At 56.6% G+C, this 12,193-nt stretch overlaps 1 protein-coding gene across 1 annotated transcript; it reads right to left on the bottom strand.

Annotated features, from left to right (window-relative positions):
* Positions 1-72: 72 nt before the first annotated feature.
* LTK (leukocyte receptor tyrosine kinase) lies at positions 73-11,501 on the bottom strand. Its single transcript, XM_033190483.1, has 20 exons — positions 10,397-11,501; positions 9,712-9,855; positions 9,442-9,613; positions 8,866-9,016; positions 8,561-8,707; positions 8,181-8,337; positions 7,922-8,104; positions 5,772-5,870; positions 4,835-4,987; positions 4,328-4,423; positions 3,862-4,057; positions 2,343-2,433; positions 2,142-2,206; positions 1,830-1,959; positions 1,639-1,736; positions 1,404-1,496; positions 1,204-1,305; positions 936-1,070; positions 772-862; positions 73-674 (listed from the first exon to the last, which is right to left on the bottom strand). Exons 1-20 carry the CDS (start codon positions 10,437-10,439, stop codon positions 426-428), a joined length of 2,595 nt encoding a protein of 864 aa, XP_033046374.1. The 5' UTR covers positions 10,440-11,501; the 3' UTR covers positions 73-425.
* Positions 11,502-12,193: the final 692 nt, after the last annotated feature.

A 12,193-nucleotide genomic window follows, 5' to 3' on the forward strand; every position in this document is an offset into this window, starting at 1 on the left:
CCTCAGCCCTCAGCCCCTCCCTCCTCTGGTGCCGTCTTCCTGTATCCCTGGCATCCACTCAGATGGCTGGAAGATGAGAAGCGCTTTTTATTAGAAGCATCTGCAGGGTGGGGTTCTGCCCAGATGAAGGATGCTTATAGTAGGAGGGCAATCCAGTGCTCCCCATGGACACTTGGGGTGTGTGTAAGGTGGCCTCTGGCCCAAAGATCAAAAGCTGGAAGTGGCTGGGCCTTTCCCTGGGAGGCCTGGGCTGGTTTCCAGCATGGCAAGTGCAGTGCTGCCAGGCCAGCCCCGAGACAGGCCCAGACACACAGCACAGACTTCAGGGAACAGGGGCCGCTGGCATAACAGGCCACCCAGGAGCCTGAGGAGTACAGGGAGGGACCCTCAGTGCCTCAGTCCTCAACCTCAGGGCTCCTTGGGGCTTAGGAGCGATAGGTGGGATTCCAAAGGTTCTGAGGTTGGAGGCCCCTGGATTTGAGGGGCTTGAGGCCAGAGGAAAGCCAGGGGCCAAGAGGGCTACCTCCCCAGCTTTTCAACTTCCCTGGACTCAGTTCCTGGGGCTGTGGGGGTCTTAGGCACGCCAAAGATCTGTTCCCCAGCCCAGAAGCCCCTTCCTCCTCTGGGGTGGGCCCCAGCTCCATGGGCAGGGGTGAATTCAGCACATCAGGGTCCTGTAATGGAAGAGTCAGGGAGCACGGGGGCATAGAGTTTTCTGGCCCCGCCTCCTGACCCACAAGACCAGGATGTCAGATTAGGTCAGGGGCACACCTGAGTGCAGTACTGAAGACGCTCCAAGATGCTGGCAAAGCTGGGGCGGAGCTCAGGCTCGTGCTGCCAACACTGGGTCATGATGCGGTACCTGGGGAGAGGCAGGAGTTCATGCCCACCCATGGTTGTGAAGGACCTCCCTTCCCAAGCAGCACTCAACTCACACAGGCCCTGGGCAGCCCCTAGGAGGGTCCATCCGGCCCCCTGCAACGACGAAGTCCAGCACCTCCTGGTTGGTGCGCCCAGGATAGGGCATGTAGCCCAGTGAGAAGATCTCCCAGAGAAGCACCCCAAAAGACCTGCATCACAAGTGGGGGAACCAAGTGAGACCCGTCAGGTGCAGCCTCCCCTCACATGAGGTGGCTGGAAAGGGCAGGATTAGCCTCAGGGGAGTGGAACATAGGAGAAGGGGAAGGGGAAGGGTATTATCACCAGGAATCTGTCTTGGATGTGAAGATGCCCTCCAGGAAGGCCTCTGGGGGCATCCACTTGACTGGGAGCAAGGCCCGGTCCCCCCTGCGGTAATAACTGGCCCTATAGGAGGGAGGAGATGAATCATGAGTTGTTTACCACCAAGGTGCAGGCAAAACCCCCTTGGAGCAAGAGCCTTCCCACCTCCCCAAATCCCACACCGGTAGATATCTCGTGCCATCCCGAAGTCCCCAATCTTGGCCACACGGCTGGGCCCAGTGCAGCTCAGCAGGCAGTTCCGCGCAGCAATATCCCTACAGAGTAGGCAAAAAAATCACTGCCAGAATTCAGAAGTTCTTGCTCTTCCTGATCTATTTCCTTAAAAGCTGTGTGGAAGGGCTGTTCCTTGGGGAGGGAGTTGGGATGGGGGTCCCCTGAGCCAGGAATGCTCCTAACCTGTGGATGAAGTGATTTTCCTCCAGGTAGTGGCAGCCCTGGGCTATGTCCTGGGCCAGTTGCAGCAGGTCCCGCATGACCAGAGGTGATGGCTGGTCCTGGGTCAGGCAGAGGGACATCAGTCCATGCAGGTCTCAGACACATGGACAGGGTCTTTAGAGGGGCCTGGGGGGCTGAGACAAGGGTCTCACCAGGTGTGGACGACTGTGCCTCAGGAAACTCTTCATGTCCCCTCCAGACATCAGTTCCAGCAGAATGAGGCGAGGGGCGGCCCTGAGGCTGAGCCCCACACACCGCACAATGTTCTGATGGCTAAACTTGCTGAGTGGGGTGGTGGACATACCCCGTCACCAGCAGGGAGATGGAAACCATGTTCTAGGCTCCACAAAGCTGGAAAGGCCCTCTGTGTCCCCTGACTTGCTACCTCAGCCTCAGGGTGAAGAGAAGCTGTTCCTGAGCCTTCCCTTCCCGCCTTCCAGCCCTGCCCCTGGTCCCACATGCACCTGATGATGAGTGCCTCCATGAGGAAATCCAGCTCATCCTGAGGAGAGCAGAGTTCTGGCAGGGTCTGGGGAGGAAAGGGGCACAGTTTCTGAGTTGCCCTGGACACATCGGGAGGGGGGTTAACCCTAGCTGTAGTCATTGTCCTTCCCTTCAGGGTGTTCCGCTCTTCTACCCCCAGCCAGAAGTCCCACTCCTCTCACCTTGATAGCCACCTGCAGGGGACTGGAGTCCCCAGGAAGGCCAATTACCAGTCCCTCATACACCTCCCCAAAGGCACCATGGCCCAGGGCTCTGCAGGAAGACAGGTTGGAAGGAAATGGGCAGGCGGCCTGGAGAAGAGTCCTAGAGAGTCTAGTATCCCCTTTACCTCCCCTGCCCCTGCCATATGCCCAGCTGACCCTATATAGACTCTCTCCATACCATGGCATGTCCCCAAGTAGAAGCCCTGCAAGGGTGATGCTGACTGGCATAGAGCCAAGGCAAAAGAGAGGGCAGGTGCGGGTCAGAGTCAAGGTGGGAGTGCATGATGAGGATTTCCCTGGTGTCCCTGCAGACGCCCTGGGAGGGAGGCGATCCCTGGGCTCCAAGAGTCATATTCTCTCTCTCTTTTTTTTTTTCTTTTTTTTTTGAGACGGAGTCTTGCTCTGTCACCCAGGCTGGAGTGCAGTGGCCGGATCTCAGCTCACTGCAAGCTCCGCCTCCCGGGTTCACACTATTCTCCTGCCTCAGCCTCCGGAGTAGCTGGGACTACAGGCGCCCGCCACCTCGCCCGGCTAGTTTTTTTTTTGTATTTTTTAGTAGAGACGGGGTTTCACCGTGTTAGCCAGGATGGTCTCGATCTCCTGACCTCGTGATCCGCCCGTCTCGGCCTCCCAAAGTGCTGGGATTACAGGCTTGAGCCACCGCGCCTGGCCTCTTTTTTTTTTTTTTTTTTTTAAGACAAAGTCTTGCTCTGTCGCCCAGGCTAGAGTGCAGTGGTGCAATCTCGGGTCACTACAACCTCTGTCTCCTGGGTTCAAGTGATTCTTCCTGCCTCAGCCTCCCAAGTAGCTGGGATTACAGGCACGTGCCACCACACCCGGCTAATTTTTGTGTTTTTAGTAGAGACAGGGTTTCACTATGTTGGCCGGGCTGATCTCGAACTTGTGACCTCAGGTGATCTGCCCGCCTTGGCCTCCCAAAGTGCTGAGATTACAGGCGCGAGATCATATTTTTTTTTTACTGAGACAGAGTCTCACTCTGTCACCCTGACTGGAGTGCAATGGCGCGATCTCGGCTCACCACGGCTCACCACAACCTCCGCCTCCCTGGTTGAGGCGACTCTCTTGCCTCAGCCTCCCACATAGCTGGGATTACAGGCATGCACCACCCCGCCCAGCTAATTTTGTATTTTTAGTAGAGATGGGGTTTCTCCATGTTGGTCAGGCTGGTCTCAAATCCCCGACCTCAGGTGACCTGCCCGCCTCGACCTCCCAAAGTGCTGGGATTATAGGCGTGAGCCACCGCGCCCAGCTGCGAGATCATATTCTAAGAACTGGGACGGAGAGGTGACTTTGAGCAAGTTCCTTGCCCTTCTGGAGCTTCTCAGGGCCTCCCTCTCGCATACGCAAGGGATGTGGGCCAGATTTTTTCTGGGATTTCTAATTCACTACAGCAGGGAGAGAATCAGAGGTGGGGATTCAGACTGCACAGGTTCTCAGGAGGAAGCAGAAGACTCACCTGAGCAGAGTAACATTGGCTGGGGAAACCTCGGTGACACCTGGGGGCAGAGGCCAGGACTGGGCCGGGCCAAGCCCCACCTGGCAATAATAGGGATTGGGGGCTGTCCTGATGGCAGAGGTTCGAAGCTTGCTCAGCTCAAGCTCAGGGCCCGGCAGCCTCGTCTCCCGCAGGCCCTGCCACTTCTTCTGCTTCACTGGGGGTGGGAAGAAAATGGCACACCCTCCGCCTGCCCATCAGGTCTCCCTCCCCCACCTGCCCAGGACACCCCTCCAGGTGCTCATTCTGGTAAACGTTTTCCCCGGGCCTCCCCAGCCCCTTCCTATCTTAGAGTCCCAGAGGTGTCTACCACCGCTCTGCTGCGGTGAGTGGTCTTGAAGTCAGCCCCGGGACCCCACAGAAGCCCACCCCAGCTCATTGGAGAGGAGCAGCCTTGAATCAGCTGTGCCTGGTAGATGCTTCGTACCCAGAATCAGGACCCCACACACCAGAAAGAGGCTCAGTGTCGAGGTTGCCACCACAGCCACCATCAGAACCAGAGGGCCTGGGGCGTTGGGCAGGTCTAGGGAGAAAGAGAGATACCTCCAGTGGGAAGGTCTTCTCTGTTCCTCTACCCTCAAGTTTTACCCACGCTTCAAGACTCAGCTCAAGTGTTCATTTTTCCATGAAGCCTTCCCCCATTATCCTGGGCAAAAGCAACCTCTCCCTCTCGAACACCCCTAAGGCACTTTATACCTCCCACAACAATCGTCACTTGAGATATACATTTACATAGCTAGATCTAAACAGCCTCCCACACTGGACGACATGCCTCTGAAAGGCACTGTGCACCCATGAATCTCCAGTCCCCTGCCCCGCACCCACCACAGGGCCTGGCACGCAGCAAATCTCTATACCGTCTTTCCCAGTGGCCTACTGCTCCTCCCAGTCTGTGACCCCAGGTGTCCAGACCTTGGGCAAAGGTAGGACATACCCATGCAGGTGACGTTATCCACAGCTAGCTCCATGCCTTCTGGGCACAGGCACTCAGCCAACTGGAGCTCTGCCTGCCACTGGCAGTCTTTCAAAGGGCAGTGACTGCAGTTGAGGTGCCTTCGGATTTCTACCTCTCCGTGGTTCTCGGTGACTGTGAGTAAAAGAACTGATATGGTATGGTGTGGTGGGGCTGGGGCTGGGACATATTAAATACATGCCTTTGGCTGGGTATGGTGGCACACGCCTATAATCACTGCATTTTGGGAGGCCGAGGTGGGCGGATCACCAGAGGTCAGGAGTTCAAGACCAGCCTGGCCAACCCCGCCTCTGCTAAAAATACAAAAATTAGCCGGGTGTGGTGGCGCATGCCTGCAATCCCAGCTACTCCAGAGACTGAGGCTGCAGAATCACTTGAACCTGGGAGCCGGAGGTTGCAGTGACCCAAGCTCGCACTACTGCACTCTAGCCTGGGTGATAGAGTGAGACTCTGTCTCAAAAATAAAAATAAATAAATACATGCCTTTTCCAGCCACATGGTTAATTCTCGTCCAGGACTTTAGAGCAAAGAGCAGCACCAAGCTTACAAGGGCGGTGAGAGAAGCTGGGGGACTTCTGTCAAGCCTGTACACTCCCAGGCATTTGAAGTGAATTCATAGCAAGGGGGTACTTGACAAGCACGCAGCATGCCCTGCATGGGCATCCAGCACAACTGACAGCCCACTTTTTTTTAAGACAGAGGTTTGCTCTTGTTGCCCAGGCTGGAGTGCAATGGCGCGATGACAGCCCACTTTTCCAATGACCCTGTGCTATGCAAGAATCCTGTGCTATGAAAGGTTATTCAGGGTGCAGGTAACCCTTCAGTGCAGTGCAGGAGCGGGCTCAGGGATTGAGGAAGACGTCCAGGCCAGGCTGAGAGGTGGGGTTGGGGCCAATACCTGCCAGAGGCTGCAGATAGAGCTCGCTGCTGGGGTGTATGAAGGATACTCCATCTTCTCCATCAGCCCAGAGGTTGTCAGTCTCTGAAGCATCACCCCCTGGAAGTGGAGAGTGATGGAGGGTTTGACTGCAAAAATGGGGGATGGGGGAGAAGCTGGAATCTCCCAGTGGAAATCCCAGTGTGGCCTTCTCTTCTCCAGCACCATGATGCAAGTGCTGTCTGTTCACAAGTGGGAGTGAAGGAGGTGAGGAGGGGGTAATCAGCTGGAGACTGAAGGCCTAGCTCAGGCTGGCTGTGACGCCTCCTGCCTGCCTGAGCCCCTCCTGTCCCATGTCCTCACAGTCCCTTTCTGTGGGAATATAGATGATGTGCGTACGTATGAACAGAACAGCCCGGACAGGCACAAAGGCATTTACACTAGTCATTTCCAGACTTGAGAACTGATCAAAACACAGATGACTGGGACTGTCCCCTAGAGTTTCTGATTCAGTATGTTAGAGAAGGGCTGAGAATTCGCATTTCTTTTTAAAAATTAACTTTTAATTAAAAATAAAAATTCAGGGCCAGGTGCAGTGGCTCACACCTATAATCCCAGCACTTTAGGAGGCTGACACGGGCAGATCATCAGGTCAGGAGACCAAGACCAGCCTGACCAACATGGTGAAACCCCATCTCTACTAAAAGTACAAAAATTAGCCGGGCATGGTGGTGCATGCCTGTAATCCCAGCTACTCAGGAGGTTGAGGCAGGAGAATTGCTTGAACTCAGGAGGCAGAGGTTGCAGTAAGCCAAGACTGTACCACTGCACTCCAGCCTGGGTGACAGAGCCAGACTCCATCTCAAAAAAAAATTCATATATTTATTGTATACAACATGATGTTTTGAAATATGTAAACATTGTGCAATGGCTAATTCAAACCAATATATGCACTACCCCACATACTTATTTTCTGTGGTAAGATCACCTATAATCTACTCTCTTACCAATTTTCTTTTCCTTTTTTTTTTTTGAGACAGAGTCTTGCTCTGTCACCCAGGCTGGAGCGCAGTGGTGCAATCTTGGCTCACTGCAACTTCCACCTCCCAGGCTCAAGCGAGTTTCCTGCCTCAGCCTCCCGAGTAGCTGGGACTACAGGCGTACGCCACCATGCCCGGCTAATTTTTGTATTTTTAGTATAGACAGGGGTTTCACCATATCAGCCAGGCAGGTCTCGAACTCCTGACCTAAAGATTCACCCGCCTCCGCCTCCCAAAGTGTTGGGATTACAGGTGTGAGCCACCGCGCCCGGCCTCTCTTAGCAATTTTCAAGAATACATCATCATTAACTACAGCCACCATGTAGTACAGTAGATTCTGGAAGGTATTCCTCCTATCTGACTGCCATTTTGCACTTTTTTGACCAGCATCTCCCCAACCTTCCCCCAACTCCCAGGATAATTTGCATTTTTTTTTTTTTTTTAAATTTTTGAGACAGAATTTCCCTCTTGTTGCCCAGGCTGAAGTGCAATGGAGTTCTCAGCTCACTGTAACTTCTGCCTCCCAGGTTCAAGTGATTCTCCTGCCTCAGCCTCCAAAGTAGCTGGGATTACAGGCTCCCGCCACCATGCCAGGCTAATTTTTGTATTTTTAGTAGAGACAGGGTTTCACCAGGTTGGCCAGACTTGTCTGGAACTGGTGACCTCAGGTGATCCACCTGCATTGGCCTCCCAGAGTGCTGGGATTACAGGCGTGAGCCACCAGGCCCATCCGATAATTTGCATTTCGAACAACTTAGGTTGTGTGGATATTACCAGTTCCTGGACCACACTGAGGACCACTGACTTAACCCAATCCTGCCTTTCTGCCCTCCTGCTCGGCTTGCTCACTTGGCCAGGTCTAAATTCTGACGACTGCTACAGAACAAGGCAGGGACCTGCTGTGATGGAAAATATCCTGGACTGAATGGAAATATAGGGAGTCTTGTCTGCATGCTGATTTGCAATGCATTTAACCTCCTTTTCTAAGAGCTCCTGCTTTGCCTGGAGCTGCTGAGAAGGGCTTAATGCCTCTCCCACACCTATCCTCCTGAGGGCTCCGGCCTGTCCTGAGGTTCTAACATCACCTCACCCTCGGGCCTGCTCAGGTGCCCTCTCCAACGGTGCACCTACCCCGATAGCCGCCGCCGCCTCCGCCCGCAGTGCAGGCCCCGCCGCCGCCCCCGAAGCCGCCGGCCGCGGCCCAACCAAGGGTCGCCCAAGCCTCGGGGCAGCCCTGGCCGCCCTCGGCCCCCTCCTGCAGTGAGCGGCCGGCCTGCGGAGAGGGAGCCCGCGACGTCCAGCCGCCCCCACCACCTGCAGAGTGACAGCAGGAAGGTTGCCAGCCACACGGGGAGCACGCCCGTCTCTCCCCACGGCCCCGCGCCCTCACCTGCCGCCCCGCCTCTCCCGCCGCTTCCAGGCGCCTCCGAGCGGTTCTCCAGTTTCTCGGGGGCGGCCTGAGTCCGGCCTCGGTCCCGCGGCCTCAGGTAGGCCCGACCGCCGCCTCCGGCCGCCACCAGCAGCGGTTCCAGCTCTCCGGCGCGCACCTGTGGGGCCAGCGGCGTGTTCCAGGACGCACCCTCCAGCCGTGCAGGGGCACTGCCACTGGGCGAGGGCTCCCGCCCCGGAGGCCCGGATAAGGGCAGGGGCCCCCAGCCCAGCCCAGCTCAGGGATAGCGGGACCCCAACGGACCGACGGAGCGCGGGTGCGTGCGCGCCCCTGGGGAGAGGATTAGGACCCCTACACTGAGCGCTGAAGGGAGCACGTACCCGGAAAACGTAGGTGGCGCCCCCGCCACCCCCGCCACCTCCCGCCCAGCGTCGCGACCCTGGGACCTCTTCGCTCCCATCCATCGCCGCGTGCTCTTCAACGGCTCGAGACTCCCCGAGGCAGACGAGCTGGCTCTCCAGGCTACCCTGCGGGCAGCGGGGGCGGGAATCGGCGGGGCCCGGGAGCATCCCCTCGCTGTGCTGGTGACCCGGCACCGAGGAAAGCACGCTCCCCAGGCCCCCAGGCAGCCCTCGCCCCGCGGCGCCGACGCCGGCGCCGCCCCGTCCCCACTGGCTGCGCTCACTCCGGGACAGGCATCCTCTCCCTGCTGCCCCACCAGGATGTACAGCGACTCCCCGAGACCGAGGGAGAAGATTGCTGAGACGAAGACGCCATGCGCCCGCGACAGGTGGTTCTTGGCGCCTTTGCCGCCCGCGGCTCCGTAGGCTGAGATCCTGCGGGGAGAGGGCGGTGAGTCCCCGGTCCTCGGTGCTAACAGTAGTTGGCAACAGAGGAGGCTCCAGAATTATTTTTTATCTGAGGGACTTGGAGGCTGCAATCGACTCTGACGGGATGGGAAGGGCAGGTTTGCACACCAAAAGTTCAGATATTACACTTATTTCAGGAGGGTTCGTGGAAATGTGAGGAGGCTCAAGTACCCCTTCGCGCCGCCCTGGTTGGGGGCCTTCGGCTCGGTGTAAGAGGGTCCGAGTCAGGGCTAACTCGGTGGCGACTATTGCCACTTTGAAGGGCACTCAAAATGGACTTCTCTGCGGAATACTACGAGACACAAGGCGGTGCGCAAGTGGCCTTCGTTCCCCTGACGGTGAAACCTCCAACTAGCAGGTCACTGCTCACCCTACCCCCTCCCCGCACTTACAGATACTGGCCAGGGCCTGGCACGCGCCACAGCTGCACGCCTCTCAGCTGCCCGGCGGCCCCCACAGTCACCACCACGCTGGTCCCCGCGTACGCCCCATCACATTGTGTCTGTGTGGGCCCATGCCGGCCGCTGGCCCCGCAGGTGGAAAACAGCCAGGACCCCTCGGTGCCTGAGAGCAAGGAGTCAGGCAAGGGTCGTCGAGCCCCTGGCTTGGCCAGAGGGGTCTAGTATGGTGAGTGGAAGAGGAAGGAGGCGCCTAAAGCTCACCCGGAGAATTTAGCTGGGAGGCTGGCTCCAAGATGCTAGGCGGGGCGCTGACTTTCGGGTCCCAGGGGCCGGGACTTGCCAGCGGCAGGGGCGAGGACGGCTGAAAAGGCTCCTGGGACCCCGGGCTAGAGCAGAGAATGGCGCCTGAAAGGTGTTGGGAGAGGCGCAGGACATTAAGGCGGGTGGAAATAGGAAATAAAAGAAAGAACCCCGCAACAGCTGCTTTGCGGTCGCGGCCACACCCCTCACCCTGCCCAGCCCCCCTCTCAGCCTGGAAGCCACTACCCGACTCCGGTCGCAGAAGCCCCGAGGGTGCTCGCTGATAGCTCTACCAGTTTCTCTCCTCGACCGCCCTTCCCTGAGAATAACTTAGGGGCCGCCCTGAATTTGGTCCTGCAGCCTCTCCAATACTTTCCTCGACTTAGATTGGTTGCCCCGCCCCAAGGCGGTGCTGAGACCCCAAAGAATGTTCCTCCTTCCCAAGCTGCGTGATCCAGACTCTGGGATTCGCACTACTTGGCGCTTCTCCGCCCGCACTCCAGAAGCACGGACCGGAGAAACGTGGTTGTGAGAGTTCGAGGCCTCTGGAGGAACCACTGACACCTGGCCTGTTGCGACCGGCCACCCACAAGCCTAGGAAGGTGCCTTTGGCTGGACGGTCCCCTGACCGCCAGCCAGCACTTACCCACAGCTCCGAACCACACCAGCAGCCGGCCCCAGCGGCCCATCCCTGTTAGGTCCACCCGGCAACAACAGCCCTTGCGGTCGTGGCCACACCACTGTCAACCTGAAGTTGACAGCTCAGTTTGCCACCGCAGCCCTGGCCGCCACTTACAGGGGTGTGCTGCGGCTGGCGAGAGACTCCCCGGACCAAAAGCCGGCCAGGCCACGCCCACCTCAGACCCCAGGACGCCAGAGGAGGAAAGGGAGGGGCGTGTGGGCAGCGAGGTCCCTACGCTTCCGGGAGGAGCCTTAAGGAGTCCCCACCCAGGGGCTCTAGTCTCCAGCCATCAGATGTGCCGCAGCCTGCTGGGAGCTGGGGTAGGTTTGAGGCCGGAGAGGAGGTGCCCCACTCTTAAAGCGGGAGCCACACCTCGGACACCAGGTGGGGGCTTCCAGGTTCCTGAGGACAGGAGCAGCGGAGGGTGCACGTCATTTGTGGTAGTGGTGGTGGTGGGTGTGTGGTACGCGTCACCACACGTGGGAAGTACTCTCTAAACTGCCCCAAGTAAGGCCTCATCACCTGCCATTACTTGTGCCTTTCAGTGGTGCCTTTGTGACTGCAAGGCTGAACCTCCCTGCTACCCTCAGAAACTTGGATCTCTGTGTTTGCCTAATATAATTCCGTTGCCCGTGTTACCCCTGTGCACAGCTTCTCACTGTGATGGGGTAAAAGACTGGACCAGACGTTAGAAGATCTGAGTGCTTTTAATAGCACTGAAGGATGATAGATGATAGGTAGGTAGACAGATAGATTGATTGATCGATCGATTGATCTTGAGCACTAGTACTAGCACCTCTGGTAAATGGGTGATATAGCACAGGCCACAATTGCTCTGAGAGTTTTCCCACCACCTGCAAAATCATATGAAGGGAAATTGCTCTGTAAGCTACAAGGTATGCTACAAATGTGGGAGCCACTCCCTTCAGGTAGTTTTGTGTCTTGAGTCTTCCATCATTTGCTTAAAATCCTAACTTGAGGGCCGGGTGCAGTGGCTCATGCCTATAATCCTAGCACTTTGGGAGGCCGAGGCAGGAAGATCACCTGAGGTCAGAAGTTCAAGACATGGCAAAACCCCATCTCTACTAAAAATACAAAATTAGCCAGGCGTGGTAGTGCACGCCTGTAATCCCAGCTACTTGGGAGGCTGAGGCAGAGAATTGCTTGAACCCGAAAGGCGGAGGTTGCAGTGAGCATTGCACCACTGCACTCCAGCCTGGGTGACAGAGTGAGACTCTGTCTCAAAAAAAGCAAACAAAAAACAAAAAAAACTCCTGGTCTCTATGCCCTAGTTAACACTAGATACCACACTATGAGATCACAGAATTTACCTTGCAAGGCCTCTTTAAGCCACTGCTCTTCAAATTGTGGTTGTGTAGTTGGTTCTGAACATCAGCATCAGTATCACCTGGGAACTTGTTAGAAATGCGGATTCTTGGGTTTCACCCCAGACGTACTGAATCAGCAGCTTCTGGTGGTAGGGCCCAGTCATCTGTTTTAAAATACCATCCAGGTGATTTTTGTCACAAAGTTTGAGAATCATTGGTATTTGCTGATACAGTAGTTGCTTAATAAAACCTATTGGGGCCGTGCGCCGTGGCTCACGTTTGTAATCCCAGCACTTTGGGAGGCCAAGGTAGGCGTACTGCCTGAGCTCAGGAGTCCGAGACCACCCTAGGCAACATGGCAAAACCCTGCCTCTAATAAAAATACAAAAAGTTAGCTGCGTGTGGTGGTGTGCACCTGTAGTCCCTGCTACTT

This window comes from Trachypithecus francoisi, unplaced genomic scaffold, assembly GCF_009764315.1.
Source record: "Trachypithecus francoisi isolate TF-2019V2 unplaced genomic scaffold, Tfra_2.0 Lachesis_group3, whole genome shotgun sequence".
NCBI classification, from domain to species: domain Eukaryota; kingdom Metazoa; phylum Chordata; class Mammalia; order Primates; family Cercopithecidae; genus Trachypithecus; species Trachypithecus francoisi.